This window comes from Triticum urartu, chromosome 1 (assembly GCF_003073215.2).
Source record: "Triticum urartu cultivar G1812 chromosome 1, Tu2.1, whole genome shotgun sequence".
NCBI classification, from domain to species: Eukaryota; Viridiplantae; Streptophyta; class Magnoliopsida; order Poales; family Poaceae; genus Triticum; species Triticum urartu.
Window position 1 is genome coordinate 463012870 of NC_053022.1, and position 14933 is coordinate 463027802.

Sequence of the window (14933 nt, forward strand, 5' to 3'; positions counted from 1 at the left end):
TCAGGGCTACCATGATGCCGTCGCCGAGGCGTGGGCCTCCGCTACTGACGAGCCGGATCCTTTTCGCCGCATCTATGCTCGCCTGCGGGCCACCACCAAGTGCCTCCAGCGTTGGAGCGCCAAGACTGTCGGCAACATTTCCCTCCAGCTCATCGTCGCCCGTGAGCTCATCGCCCGGTTCGACGCAGCACAAGACTTCCGGCAGCTCTCGGCGGCCGAGACGTGGCTTCGCCGCCAACTCAAGGCGTCCTACATCGGCCTCACATCGCTCGATCGATCCATCGCCAGGCAACGCGCGCGGTTCAACTACCTCAAAGGCGGCGACACAAACCCGGCCTTCTTCCGTCTCCACACAGCGCAGCGCTCCAAGAAGAACACGATCCTGCAGCTCAAGGTGGGCGACGCCACCATCTCCGGGCAGGCTGCCATCGCGGAGGCCGCGCACGCACACTTTTCTGACATCCTCGGCTCCGCCCGGGAGAGGCTCTCCTCCATCGACCTGGACAGCCTCGACCCGCGCACGTTCGACTTGCAACAACTTGACGCCCCGTTCTCTGAGCACGAAATTTGGGAGGCCATCAAGTGCATGCCCATGGGGAGAGCGCCGGGACCGGACGGGTTCACCTCCGAGTTCCTTTGCGCGTCTTGGCCCACGATCAAGGCGGACTTCGTCGATGCGTTCAACAAGCTCTACAACCTCAACGGTCGTGGCTTCCAGCGGCTCAACGAGGCGCTTATCACCTTGCTGCCGAAGAAACCGGACGCCACCACGCTCGCGGATTTCCGTCCCATAAGCCTGATCCACCTGTTCGCCAAGCTCTTCGCCAAAGTGCTCTCTCTTCGTCTTGCACCCAGGCTCGGCGACATGGTCTCCGCCAACCAAAGTGCGTTCATCGCGGGCAGATGCATTCATGATAATTTCCTGCTCGTCCAGCAAACGGCGCGCCAACTCCACAACCTCAAACAGCCGCGCGTCATGCTCAAGCTTGACATTGCCCGCGCGTTCGACTCGTTCTCCTAGGCCTTCCTGTTGGACACCCTCCGCCACCTTGGCTTCGGTCGGCGATGGCGCGAATGGGTTTGCATCCTCCTCAGCACGGCGAGCACGCGCATCCTCATCAACGGCACCCCAGGGCTGCCAATCCTCCACATGTGTGGTTTTCGGCAGGGGGACCCCCTCTCCCCCATGCTATTCGTCTTGGTGATCGACACCCTCAACAACCTGCTCGGCCGCGCCGTCGCCGGCGGCGTGCTTCAACGCCTTACCTCGCGCCACATGGCCTCAAGCATCTCGCTCTATGCCGACGACGTGGTCGTCTTCTGCCGGCCTGACAAGCAGGACCTCTCGGCCGTCCGTCGGCTGCTCACCCTCTTCGGCAATGCGTCTGGGATGTACACCAACTTCAACAAGTGTGCGGCCTCCCCGATTCGGTGCACGCCTGAGGAACGTCTCGCCATCGCATCCCACTTCGCATGCCCCATCAAAGAGTTCCCCACTACATACCTCGGCCTCCCGCTCTCCATCCGCAAGGTCAGCACCGCTGCGCTGCAACCAATCATCATCAAGCTCGAGCGCAGGCTCTCCCCCTGGTGGGCATCTATGATGTCGCGTGGTGACCGCCTGGCGCTCTGTCGCCACGTGCTCGCGGCAATGCCGGTGCACACGCTACTCGCCTTGGCCATCAACCCGACTGTCCTCAAGCAGATCAACTGCCTCCTCCGCTACTTCCTTTGGCACGGACGCAAAGATGCTAGCAGTGGCCACTGCCTCGTCAACTGGCGCCGCGTCTGCCGTCCCGTCGCCCTGGGCGGCATTGGCCTGTCGGACTTCCACCTTGCGGGCGTCGCTCTGCGCACCCGATGGCTATGGCTACAGAAGACGGACCCATCGCGCCCATGGCAGCACCTACACATCCCCCACTCCTCCGAGGTTCACGCTATCTTCCGGGCCTCCACTTGCTGGCACATTGGCGATGGGCGCAGCTGCAAGTTCTGGGAGGATCACTGGCTCGATGGCCAGTGCATCTCCGACATCGCGCCATTGGTCCACGCCAAGGTCTCCAAGCGGCGCCGCAAGTCTCTTTCCGTGCGTGATGGGTTGCACAAGCGCGCCTGGATCGCGGACATCCATGGGGCGCTGTGCATCGAGATGGCCACACAGTACATCACCCTCTGGCGTCGCCTGCGCCTTGTGACGCTCTCCGACGAGCCAGACAGGCTCTCCTGGCGCTGGACTAGCTCCGGCTCCTACTCCGCGAGTTCCTGCTACCAAGCCATGTTCTCTGGATCCATTCAAGACCCGCACTGGCGTCTCACCTGGCGTACCTCGGCTCCACTTCGCATCAAGCTATTCATGTGGCTTGCCCTGCTAGGCCGCTGCTGGACGGCTGATCGCCTCGCGCGCCACGGCCTGCCTCACGAGCCCCAATGCCTGCTCTGTGATCAAGAGCCCGAGACCATGCAACACTTGCTCGCAGGCTGCTCCTTCTCCCGCTAGGTTTGGCACGAGGTACTCTCCTGGTGTCGATCCACAGCCACGATCCCGAGCCGCGACGACGAGTTTGCCGATTGGCTCGCCGCTGCCATCGCCGACTCTCCGCGCTGTCTTCGACGCGGGCTCGCCTCCATCTCCATCCTCACTGCCTGGTGGCTCTCAAAGCACCGCAACGGCTGCACCTTCGACGGTGATCGACCCTCAGTTTGCCGCGCCGTCAACGAGATCAGAGATGAGGCAAGGCTATGGGCACGTGCGGGCGCCACGCACTTGGCGCAGATCATCCCGGAGACATAGAATTCGGCTAGCGATGGTGGCCGTCGCACCACCTCTGCTTGCGTCCTGGGCTATCCTACCATGCCATTCCTGTGTACATGTTGGCTAGCCTCTCCCCTTGTAATCCTTGAGAAACCTTGTATGATCTCTCTCTACCTATCAATGCAATGATACGCAAGCCTTTTGCGTATTTGCGAAAAAAAATAATGTATCTGTTGGTTTGGGGTGAATTACATATACATCTATCGGATTGTTTGGATTAAAGCAACGGATCTGTATAACCTACCCTCAATCTGTCCAATTCTTGCTTTCTGCTGATTTAGCGGCCATTAACCTTACTTCCTTTAATGTGTGTATGTATGGTATCATCTGCAATTCGCAACAACTAGAAGGGATTTTTGGATCCCAGGGCACGGATCACCACCAAACCTGGCAGGAGATACCGGAATAGAGCAACCCCTTTTACCTATGCAAGCCTGAAAGAACAGAATAAATAGTTGGATGTTGTTAATAAGGGAGCAGATTGTAACATTAGTTCATCATATTGGTTATAGATATTACCTGTTTTACAACGGATTCAGACAGCGTGGCATGGCAACTTCCAGTTGAAAATGTTGTGCAGTCGCCTGCAGGATTCCCATAACTCGCGAACTCAATTGCTGAGATGTGTTTTCCCCTTTGGCACCGTAAATGTACTTCCGGACCCTTTCCTTGCGTATGGAGAGCCGGCGACGAAAGCTCATTCACATTGCCACACACTGTTGTGATGGACACTGTGTTCAACGTTATCTCCAGCGGATTGCCTCCGATTTCCTCAACAAGAACAAGGAGGTTGTCTATAGGTTTCAGGAAGTGCTGTGGAATGTGATACCTTCATAGTTCAGAAATGCAATGTCAGTGAGATATTGCGTGTATGGTTGGTCACAGGGGAGATGAGAGTTTGAGAAAGGAGGCTGAGAGTTGGAGCTAGCTAGGCTTACAGGGATTGAGAGGGCTGTCCACTTGGGGCCTTAAAGGAGACCCAGTACCGTCCAATGCTCTCCCCGTTGACCCATACTTCTCCCTTGCCCATACTAGTGAGGTTCAGTGCCACCACATCGTTGCCCACTGGTGCGGCGAATGTTGTCTGGGTCACACAACAAATGGTGCAATGTATAGTATACTGTTGTAAAGAGTGGGCATTTAGCACAAGATGATGAGCTAGTTGGTTTTATCTACCTTGTACCAAGTAAGTGGATGATATGTCAAATTGTTGATCTCTGTCCATTCAACACTGCTTGCTTCTTCTTGCGTGTAGATTCTTTTCCCTTCTCCATATAAGCCAACCTGCGATTAGTCTGTCAGATCAAATTCGAGAGTTGTATATTCATCTCTATCTCATGTTCCAAATTAGCAATTAGTTGACTTGGAATTACCTGGTACCCCCATAGTTCATTGTTGAGGAGATATAGTGGTTGTTGTCCTTGCTGTATGCTCACTTTGCGAATTCCAAAGCTTCTTCTTTCCATGTGAGCACCAGAGTCCTTCCAATTAAAAGAGTGCAATTATGATAAAATGGCTAGTTGATACACTTCTAGAACTATGTATGCTTGAAATTTGTTGTACTCAAGCTCCAGTATAACTACGCTTAACACATTTGCTCCTTTTACGCAACCAAGAGAATAAGCATATTTCTGGTACATTGGCAGTTCGGGACCATATTGTGATAAAAGGACCCATTTTTAGGAAATCGTGGTTCCCCTCGATTACTTTCTTTTATTTATAAAAAAATTTATATTACCGGGGCAGCTCATAGGAACTATACCGGTGATCCAACCATTACACTTAGCAATGATATTGTGTTCTGCCCCTCCTTTAGAGAAATATTCGTGTTGAGAATTATGTTGCCAGGTCCATCATGACTCCCATGCACACTCCCTGATAGACATGAGTGAAGTGCGATTAGCAATAACATAACTCATCAGTTGTAGATTGATTTAGAAGATAGCATAATCTGAACAGTGTATATGATGAATATTGTACATTTGTTGTTGCTTTCCACAAAATTATATATGAAGCTTGATAAAATCATAATTTATCTACTAGGATACTGACCTACGTATTCAGTGTTGACAAAGGCATGCAATACATGTGCTCGTGACTCAACATTAAGAAGCATAAGCTGGCCATCATCGCTTGGTCTATATTCGTAGCTGCATTTAAGCAATACAGTTAGCATGGTGATTTAAAATAATTAAATAAGTAAATACAAATGATGAACAAAAACACCTTTGAGGAAATTTTCTTACCTGACAATGTACCAGAGATAATCTGTCTCATCTTTAGTCATTGAGAGATGTTCAAAGAGTTGGTTTCCAGTGTACGCAGCCTTGCTTATATCTTCAGGAATTGGTTCTTTAAATGCCTTCCATCTATGAATATCGTTAGTAGACTCTACTGCTTTGGCTGTTCTTGACCCATACTGAGCAGTTACCTGTGATAGAAATTAATAGTGAAATATCATAACAAGAGGTTATGGCATTTGCCTGTGATGAAAACACCTGGGTCCTGAAGGAATATATGTCAATGGGTCACATACCTTGGCTGTTTCAAATACCACTGTCCTGCACTCTGATAGAATACTGATGGATTTGGGTGCCAGTTGGAAAGACATATTACGGAATACTACTGTTGGTGACTGATGCTTATCAAAGTTGACCAAGAAAGCCACACACTTCAATTCTGTTTCGAAGATATGTGCCTGGAGTACGTCATAAATCATGCTTATGTTGCTAGAATATATTGAATAAACTGATATTGTTTTGCGCTGTGTTATTTTACCTCTTGTTCTTGACCTAATGAAAAACTGGAGTACGTTCCAAACAGTAATGGTTCTGAAGATAGATTTACTGCAGCATGCAGTTCCTTGAGATGGCCCCATGTAGGTCGCCATATTAGACCTGGATACAGCAAAACTAAGTCTGTTAGTTACTGTTATATTTAAATCCTTCTACTATGCCTTTACTCTCGTTGAAGTATTTACCGTATTCATCTAGAGGAGCTCCATCATAGTAACTTGTTGTTACATATGAAGAGGCAAACCTACCAAAGTTTGTTCCTCCATGGTACTGTGTCATAACCAACAAGAGAGAATTTAGAATTGATTATGCTGGGAAACTTTTGAAGTGTTTTTACGAAGTCTGTACCATGTAGTAGCTCACAAAGCTTCCTTTCTTTCTTGCTATGAAAAGTGCAACTGCAAAGGCAATATCTTCTGTAGATCTCAACTTTGTATCATTACCATATATAGGGTAGCTGAACACATTAAGAATTGACCATCAGACTTTTCTTTCCATCAGAATGAGAAGGTCCAAAACCAAGTGAGCTGTGAGATTGCAACATACCGAGTTGTCCAATTCTCTGTCCACAATGCAGGCTTGCTAGGTGAGTTTGGTCCTACAAATGTTTCTCCACAGATGAGCCCGTTGCAGGTATTAATCTAGTCATGAACTTACTGTCAAACTGATAGGAATTATTGGCTAATGAGGTGCAATCAGGTGAAACAATGTAATAATGGAAACTAACAATTGGGTCTGGGGCATCGTTTTGCTTGCACATCATCCATGGAACACCTGTCTGGAGACCTACAGCCATTTCAGCTGCCCAACGGACATAACGTGGGCCACCTGAGCCAAATGCAGGCTCAACCATCTGGTACTCATTCTCAATCTGTGTTTCAACTTATTTAGTTACATAATGAAGAACTTAACACAACCACTAATTCAAGTTAATTTTCCTAACCTGGGAAATGATGATTGGGCCTCCTTGTGGGTAATACAGCCCTTCCTTTTTCATCATGTTTACTATCTGTGTGACAAATCGTTGCATATGTTGCTGCGTGGACAAAAACATATAATTTACCATGTTAAAGATAACCAGACTGAAATCATGTTAGTAGTGCTTCTGTAGGATTCTGCAAAACAAAAACTCTGAAATCACCAGTCACAGTTCAGAGTTTTTCATGTTACAGATTCTTAGAATGCCATCTGAAAGATTATTTACCTTGAAGGGTTCATTGTCTGTTCGGAAGGTGATGTTTGGAACATCATGTAGCCAAAATGGAAACCCTCTGCATGAACACAAGACCCAGCATTTGTTCAGGTACTACTTCCTCCGTCCCATAATGTAAGATCTTTTTTAACACTAGTGTAGTGTCAAAAAACGTCCTACATTTTAGGACGGAGGGAGTACTTTTTATCCACTTAGGTATGTGCACTTGTATGAAACAGTTTAGTCGTAGAGTTGTATTCCGTACAACATTTCAAAAGGGAAGATGCTCATCTATGGTAGCAACTGCATGCATGCAATGCACATTTTTCTCTTCACAGAAAAAGGTATTAAGCATCTTTTTTGCAACTATGAGGCAACGATACTGAAACTTGGAGTAATAAAGGGGCAGTTAACATAGAAGTGATTAGGAGTGAGTCAGTTCTGCAAACAGCCATTGGATTCAGATTTATAAAATTGAATAAACATCTGCGGACAGTTCAGATGAAGGTATCCCAGCTTAACCCGTATCTCTATTAGTAGTAAAGATATAGATATAAAATATGTATCCATACCCGTATTTCCATTCTGCCTCTATAAAGGGTCCAATCCTGAGGCTTACATAGAGCCCTTGAGCTTGAATTTCTCTGATGAACTTCACGAGATCGTATCTTCCCTCAAAGTTATACTGGTGCGATGATATAAGTGAAACATATATCAGTAATAAACGACTCATTTACTAAATATTTTTCCCTTTGACAGACAATCTATCCATATTTTGAATTGAAAAGACACCTACCTGGCCCTGGACAGGCTCGTGAACATTCCAAAAGACATATGTTTGTATGACATCGAGGCCACCCTTCCTGGCGCTCGCTATGAGTTTTGGCCACATCTGTCAATTGAAATACGCACAAACTGATTTGGTGATGAATCAGAAGAAGTAGCTCATTAGAGAATTGCACCAAGCTAGGAAGCAGTATAGAAGTTCAGTTCAAACGTTGCCTAATATTTGACCCTTGTCTTATGTCTAGAAGAGGATCGACATTTTTTCTACTTGACAGTTACTTTGAAGAGTTGCCTCCCTCCCCTCTACTTGCGCAATTGTGCGGTCCATTTATTGCCTAGTACCCCTGGACTATGACGTATGCCTCAAATTTTTACCAGTGGCCTTTTAGCTGTGCAAGTTTGATATTGTTTTATCAAGGGGAATTATACTTGTATAAAGCGAGTAGTGTTTTGTTGAGGGTGTCAGAGGTAGATAAATGACAGCCGGGGTAGGTAAAACAAATATTGCAGTATGTCATAGTTGGATGGAATGTGGTACTTGGTAATTGTGGGTATCTCTATCTTGATTCTCTAGCTGCCAAAATATTGGTCCATTTTTAACCGAGAGTAGCTTCTTTCAGAAAAGTGCCATCGTCCTGAACTCCTGATGACGTGCGCGGGGCAGGAAGGCGGGCAAAGGTTTTTTTTTTGTGTGTGTGTGTGTGAGGACCGACAATGGGCAAAGATCCTCGTGGTTTTTATGCTGGGCCATGTAAGCCGTATTGGGCCGAGAAAGGCAAGCCTACGAGAACAAGAGCCCATGAAATGAAGTCCTAACTCTGAACCAAGTTGGGCTTTAGGCCCGTCGTACTTAGGCAACTGACCTGCGTGCAACGGAGGCAAATCCACCAGGAGTTCAAATTCAATTCTAAAAAAAAGGAGTTCAAATTCTTTTTTTTAACCCACCAGGGGTTCAAATTCTATAGGAGACAGATCCCAGGCGAGAGCTGATCCTCTCTGAACAAAACAAAAAAGAGATTTTCCCTAAAAAACTGAAAAGAGTTTCGCTATGCAATCCTCGTGACCTCCATATCGGTCAAATAAAAATTAGACAACCGAAGTACTGTAAAAAGAAACTAGACAATTGGACTCCCGTTATACCATTGAAAAACTACACCATGATCAAATCAGGAGGGTGAAAGCTTTTGCAAAAGGTACCCAACGACCAAAGCCCTGCTGGACAATTACCTCAGGGGTGCTTCTAGTGTAGTGCATCTCCCCGGAGAACAAAACCCTCCTTGTGCCATTCAGCACCAAAGCCCTGCCATCATACCTGACCTCCTTTCCCTCCCCTCCCCGCCAGCCTCCCACCACCGCGGTAGTAAACACGCACACTATCAGCATGGCGACCACCATTGCGAGGGCCATGACTCGCGATGTTGTCGATCGCTAGCTGATAGTTGGCGAATTTTCCTAAGTTTCCTTGAGGGTTCTCCTCAACTTGGTTACGATATATATTTATGGAGGCGACATGTGCATGCTTGGCAAGTATTTGCGCAGGTGGCTGAAAAAGGAAACGTGTGCTGGCCATGGGCTGCAATGCACGCCCGGTAGTAAAGTTTGTCTTGTCTTTTTGCTTGTTTATTTGGAGTATAGTAAATCGGTAATGAAGCCTTAATTGCTCTAGAAATACCCATGCACGAGTAAAATCTCTTCAATAGATTTCTCTCGTACTGAGTTAATGCATGCTCATAATTCTACTCCAAAGAAATGGATGCATGATCTGTATAGTTTCTGCGAAAATCCCACACGATCAGGATTAATTGAGGTGAAATATAAATTGCTTTATTCGGTCCTCTCGAATCTGTTGTTTTGGGCATGAGAATGATCTTCGAAACGTGATCTTGACAATTAATTTCTGTCACATTGGCGCATTATTTTTAAATGAAATAAAATCATATACTGAGAAAATACTTTTCAAGACAAGATCTTGCATGATTTTCAAGAATCCAATCCAAGTATTATTTTTTAATAAAGATATGGTTTTTGGCGATTTTTCCAATAATAAAGATATTGATGGTCAAATTTTCAGAACGACAGCTTCTACAAGATTGGAGAGGAAGAAACCAAGCTGTGTGGAATCACTCCACTCTGTAGAAACCTGACGTATTTAGGTGGGATGCGTCCGTAGTAAAGCTGTTTTGAGCAGCGAAGAGACGTCGTCGTCTACAACTCTACATGCTCCAATGCATCAGCCAAAACAATGAAATAAAAAGGACCCAACAGCGTGTCTGTGCATGGCGCGCATCAGCAATCACAAAACAGCGTGTGCTTTCCTGCGCGTTCAGTTCATTTAGATGGAATTATTTTTTCGAAACGGCCTAGATGGAATTATGGAAACCGCATGCGGCATCAGTTACGTATATGCGACGGCGACGCAGCTCCTGGGTGCATGTACCCCCGGAGCTGATGCATTGGAGCATGTAGGTGGCAAGCCATTCGTGTTGGAAATGAATAAGGTGGTGACCAAGGAGGGTGGAGCAGAGCAGAGCACCGCCGCACGAATTTACCACAACCGATATTCATTCATCAGTCTCCCACTTTGCGGTGGTCACCAATCAATGGCAGCCGCCGCCCGCCGGTAGCCGCTCTTCCTTGGCAGTTGCCGGAAGACGCTACGGAGTATACGCCGTCGTTTGGACAAGTGTTTTCACTGGTTACACCGTCCCATAGCCATAGGACATCATATGCCCGAGCATGGCATTAGTAGGCGTCGCATTGGCAGTTTAGCACAGGGTGGTGTGGTGGATCGATGGGCAAACCAGAACCGGTGATTGATTCTACGCTAAGTGGATTGCTAAAACTCAATCAAGAAGGTAAACAAAAACGCGGAGCAGAAACGGCATCAGAATGCAGAAGGAAGTGGTTACCTCGGGCGTGCTTCTGGTGTAGTGCATCTCCCCGGAGAAGAGCATCCTCCTCGTGCCGTCCACGACCAGGGCCCTGCCGTCGTAGGTGACCTCTCCTCGCGCCGCATCGCCTCCTCCCTCCTCCACCCGCCGCCCGTCTCCTGCCGCAGCCGACGCGCACGCCGCTGTCAGCACGATGAGCGCAACGGCGACCACCGCGCCAACTGCGTACATAACTCTGGCCTCGCAGTCGCAGCTCGCTTAGCCAGGCAAAACGCCTAGGACCCGAGAGAGTGTACTATATAGTGCATGCGATGGCAAGGAAGACAAGCTATCTCCTGCCGTTGCCTTGCTGGGGCTCTCTTTGCCTGTTTCTTGGGGCAAAACGTCATGGATTCATGGGTTGCTTGCCACATTTTGATGAGGAGCAGTGGTAGTAGGGCACTAGACGCATGCGGGAGGGTTTGGTGAACTGAAAAAGGCGTGATCACTTTCCACGGTTTTAGCGTTTCACATGGTCCAGGATCCCTGCAGGTACCGACCTTCACCCCATTGATCAGTGCTTTCCAGAAAAACCGGTGCCGTATGTTACAGTTCACAGCCCATTATTTGTAACGTGCATCCGGTAGTACAGCGTGCATTGCACGCATCGACCAGTGCACTGATAGACCAAAGTTTACCGTGAAAGTTTTTGCCAGCAAATGGGCAACCGACTTACCAGGACAGTAGGTCGCCACGCACGTTAATTCGACTTTCAGTTCGGACATGTGTCCACCTTGCCACAGCAAAGGAAAACCTTTTTACGGTGACCATCATTGATCAATGATGGTGGAGATGAGAGTTGTGCCGTGCCTTGCCCTTTCCGTTCAAGCAAGATCGACTTGGGGGTCCTCCAACGAGGCAGCGGCAGCGCAGAGAACGGTACGTGACAAGCTGCGTAATGTAGCTCGAAATGTGCACGCAAGGTGCTCATGCTTGTCATGGTTATCTTGCTTCTGTGATAGAAGTGGAACCGCAAGTTGGCAAGCCATTTAGTGGGTCGCACAAGCTAGCTGGAATATCTTAATTTTTTCACGAATACACAAAACTTTGCGTATCATTTCATTGATAGAAGAAGTTAAGAGTGAGAACAAGAAGTGATACAAAACGCATGCCACAAACGCAGAAGGTGTGAGTATGGTGTCAGTAGCAGAGGGACAAGTAATGCCCGGCCCAAAACAGAGAAAATAACATGGCAAAACTTGCCTCCTAGGGAAGCAGCCCGACCCAAAACAAACCATGACGACCAACTTCTCTAGATCCTGTTAGGATTTAATTAATCCTATTAATCCCTGCTTTTCCTAATCGAGGCGGTTGTCTCGTGTCCCTTCGGACGCACCCTTTCGGGGGCTATATATATGTGTAATCCCATCATCAATGAGAACAACGATTCACTTTTACTTCTCTGTCTCCCTCTCTCTCGTTTCTTTTCAACACGTTATCAGCACGCTCTCGGCGGAGCGGCTACCGGCCTCATGGGGCGACACAGAACGGGGAAGACCGAGGCCGGCGACGTCTCGAAGAGCAGCAGTGACGCTCCCCGGCAGACGACGCGGCCCTCGTCTTGCATCTGGCGCAGATCGGCAGGCCTCGGCCAGTCCTCCACAGCGATGCCCTTGGTCCCGTGATCCCGTCGCTACCCCCGGCGAGGCCCTTCCCATGTGCGGGGCCCGCCTTACTCGGGGGCGGCCACGGCCATGACCAATCCCGGTGCGGCGCGCAGCCCCGCATCAACGGCAGTGCCTGCGACCGGTCCTCCACCTCGACTCCATGCCACGACGCCCCCCAGCAACTCCAGCGATTTTCAACTCGAACGAGGAAAATCCAAAGGGGAAGAAGAACTGAATCGGAGTCAAGCACCACGCAAACATCAGCGTCTTCGTCTAATAAACAAGCTGCTACTTTACTAATTTCGTTCCTGGCTACAAAATAATTGCTTTCCCATGAACAGGAAGCCATCAAGCAAGGTGCTCGAGTCCACTGCCAACGGCAGCGGTCGGCGTCGCCTTGGCGCACGACGTCGGAGGCGGCTCACTGCGGGGCAGCGCCCTCCGGCGCGCGGCACCCAGCCTGGTGATGCATCTCGTCCCTCCAACGCTAGGCACGACGACGCTCCCATCGGCGCGGCTCCAATCGACGGAACCTGCGCATGGCGGTGCCCGCGACCACGGCTTATGGCACACGCCGCTGCACCCTCGATCTGTAGAGAGGCGCGGAGCAGTGGACCATGGCGCGGCTGTAGGGCTTCAACTCCCCGACGAGCGGCGCCCTCCGGCGTGGCTGCTCGGGGCCACGGCCCCTCCCGTGAAGGAGATGGGACGGCCAGATAGTGATGCCCTCAGGCGCGCGCGACGTGGCCTGGCCCTCCAGCGCGGTACCCTCTGCGGCGTCGACAGAGCGGTTCCGTATATACTGGCGATGCGGCGCTGCTAGCGCATGGCACGGCGGCGCACAGTGCGAGCGTCTCCCGGCGGTAGCGGTTATCAGGGACTGCACGAGAAAAAAAAAGAGAACCTTATCTCTTCGGCAGTTTTCACTTCAAACCTTGTGGTTTCCTATAATCACAAATGACTGCCTACAATTCTCTCACGCATGATAGCCTATTTTTCTGTTTGAGTTTTAACATTTCAGAAAATATATGGTTATTGTATGTGGCATGTTCAATGTGTTTGCTTTTTAGCAATTCCTATAACATGTTCCATTAGTACAATGACATTGTTTTGTGATTGAGATTAAGTTTTCTCGCACAACATTTGCGATTGAGAAATTTTCTTTTTCTCGCAAAAAAAAATCTCATTGCGGTCGAGATCAGTTTTCTCTCGAAAAATATTAATTCACTCTGCTGAATTATCTTGCGATTTGATATAAGATCTCATTTAATTTGATATCTATACAATTCAAGTTTTTCACTTGAGGATCAAGTTTGCAACATCATTATTATTCATTACGTTTAGTATTTTTCTGTTGAGTACCAAGATGTATTCCAGATCTTAAGTTGATGTAATACATTTCCACGTTTATCACGTGTTGAGATTAATTACATCCATTTGCAATAGAGATTTTTAATCTCTTGCAAAGATAAATTCAGTACCTCTGCAGTACTGTTTCTTCGTTGAGTACGAGGTATTCCGGAATATTTCTATGATGTATATATTTCCATGTTCGCCACATGTCGAGATTAATACGTCTATTTGCAATTGATATTTCAATTTCTTGCCAATATGGATGCAAAATTCAAAGTGATTACTTTAAATTGATGTATTGGGATCACAAGGTAGTGTGTAGATCTACTGCTTTGCAGATTATCACCACTACTCTTTAAGCCAATATTTTGTCATTTGACATTATGATTGCTTTACAAAGTGCTCTCCCATATATTTTTACTAAGTCGTGACATAAGGCATTAGGAGTGAGTATCTACTGATTTCATCAGATTATACTCTCTAATGCTGCGAGATCTACTCCAGTTTGGAGATTATCTTCAAGGTGTCATAATTAGCAATTTGAGATTCACACTAATGGTTTCAAGCCAACTTCTTGAAACTATATCAATTTTGCAAATTTCATTACAACATTAACCATGATGGTCTTTAATTTACTTGTTGTAAATTAATTATCTCTGGTAACCGATGACTAGAGATTTTGAGGCATTCGCCCTCAATGGCCACCACTGCCCTATCTAGGCCATGGACATCATGATCGCTCTTGTGTCTCGTGGGATAATGTGTGCAATCCTGGATTCACCTCTAGTCAGGATCACACCGCTGACAGAAAAATGTTGTCTTATACATTATAAGGCATTAGATTCAAATCTCACCATCTGGTTATTCTGTATCAGCAATTCTTGGGACACAATGAACTCAAGGGAAAAGGTTTGAAGATCATTTCAACCTTCAACCCGACATCACCAGTGATGACGGGATCCGATGGACACGGAGAATATGTGGTTGAATATGACTCAACTAACACGTTTGAAGACATTGTTTAGTCTCTCAATCTCACGAGTGCTCAACATAATTTATGTCCATTTACGATGTTCTAATAAGAACATAAGTATTGTTGTCATCATATATTGTATATCACAATATATTGTATCAGCACTTCGGTACAAGTACATTTGTATGTATTCTATATATCTGAGTGATTTTCATATTGAGAATCATCATGTCTATATATCGATTTCTACGGGGATCAATCTGATGAAAGATGATATGTGCCTTGTGGACATATGCAGCTGTTGGAAATATGCCCTAGAGGCAATAATAAATTAGTTATTATTATATTTCCTTGTTCATGATAATCGTTTATTATCCATGCTAGAATTGTATTGATAGGAAACTCAGATACATGTGTGGATACATAGACAACACCATGTCCCTAGTAAGCCTCCAGTTGACTAGCTCGTTGATCAATAGATGGTT

General features: G+C 47.4%; 1 protein-coding gene and 1 long non-coding RNA gene across 2 annotated transcripts; one reads left to right on the forward strand and one right to left on the reverse strand.

The window, feature by feature from the left end:
* Positions 1-2963: 2963 nt before the first annotated feature.
* On the reverse strand, positions 2964-10857 carry LOC125519135 (beta-galactosidase 7-like). Its single transcript, XM_048684017.1, has 19 exons — positions 10495-10857; positions 7596-7691; positions 7372-7484; positions 6812-6878; positions 6551-6643; positions 6335-6478; positions 6154-6248; positions 5956-6064; positions 5793-5877; positions 5591-5709; positions 5349-5510; positions 5059-5243; positions 4865-4962; positions 4575-4687; positions 4186-4293; positions 3989-4096; positions 3751-3896; positions 3332-3641; positions 2964-3246 (listed from the first exon to the last, which is right to left on the reverse strand). Exons 1-19 carry the CDS (start codon positions 10705-10707, stop codon positions 3136-3138), a joined length of 2475 nt encoding a protein of 824 aa, XP_048539974.1. The 5' UTR covers positions 10708-10857; the 3' UTR covers positions 2964-3135.
* Positions 6110-7362, forward strand: LOC125519140. The gene is made up of 3 exons (XR_007288196.1): positions 6110-6193; positions 6307-6463; positions 6819-7362. It is a non-coding gene; the product is annotated as an uncharacterized LOC125519140 (long non-coding RNA).
* Positions 10858-14933: the final 4076 nt, after the last annotated feature.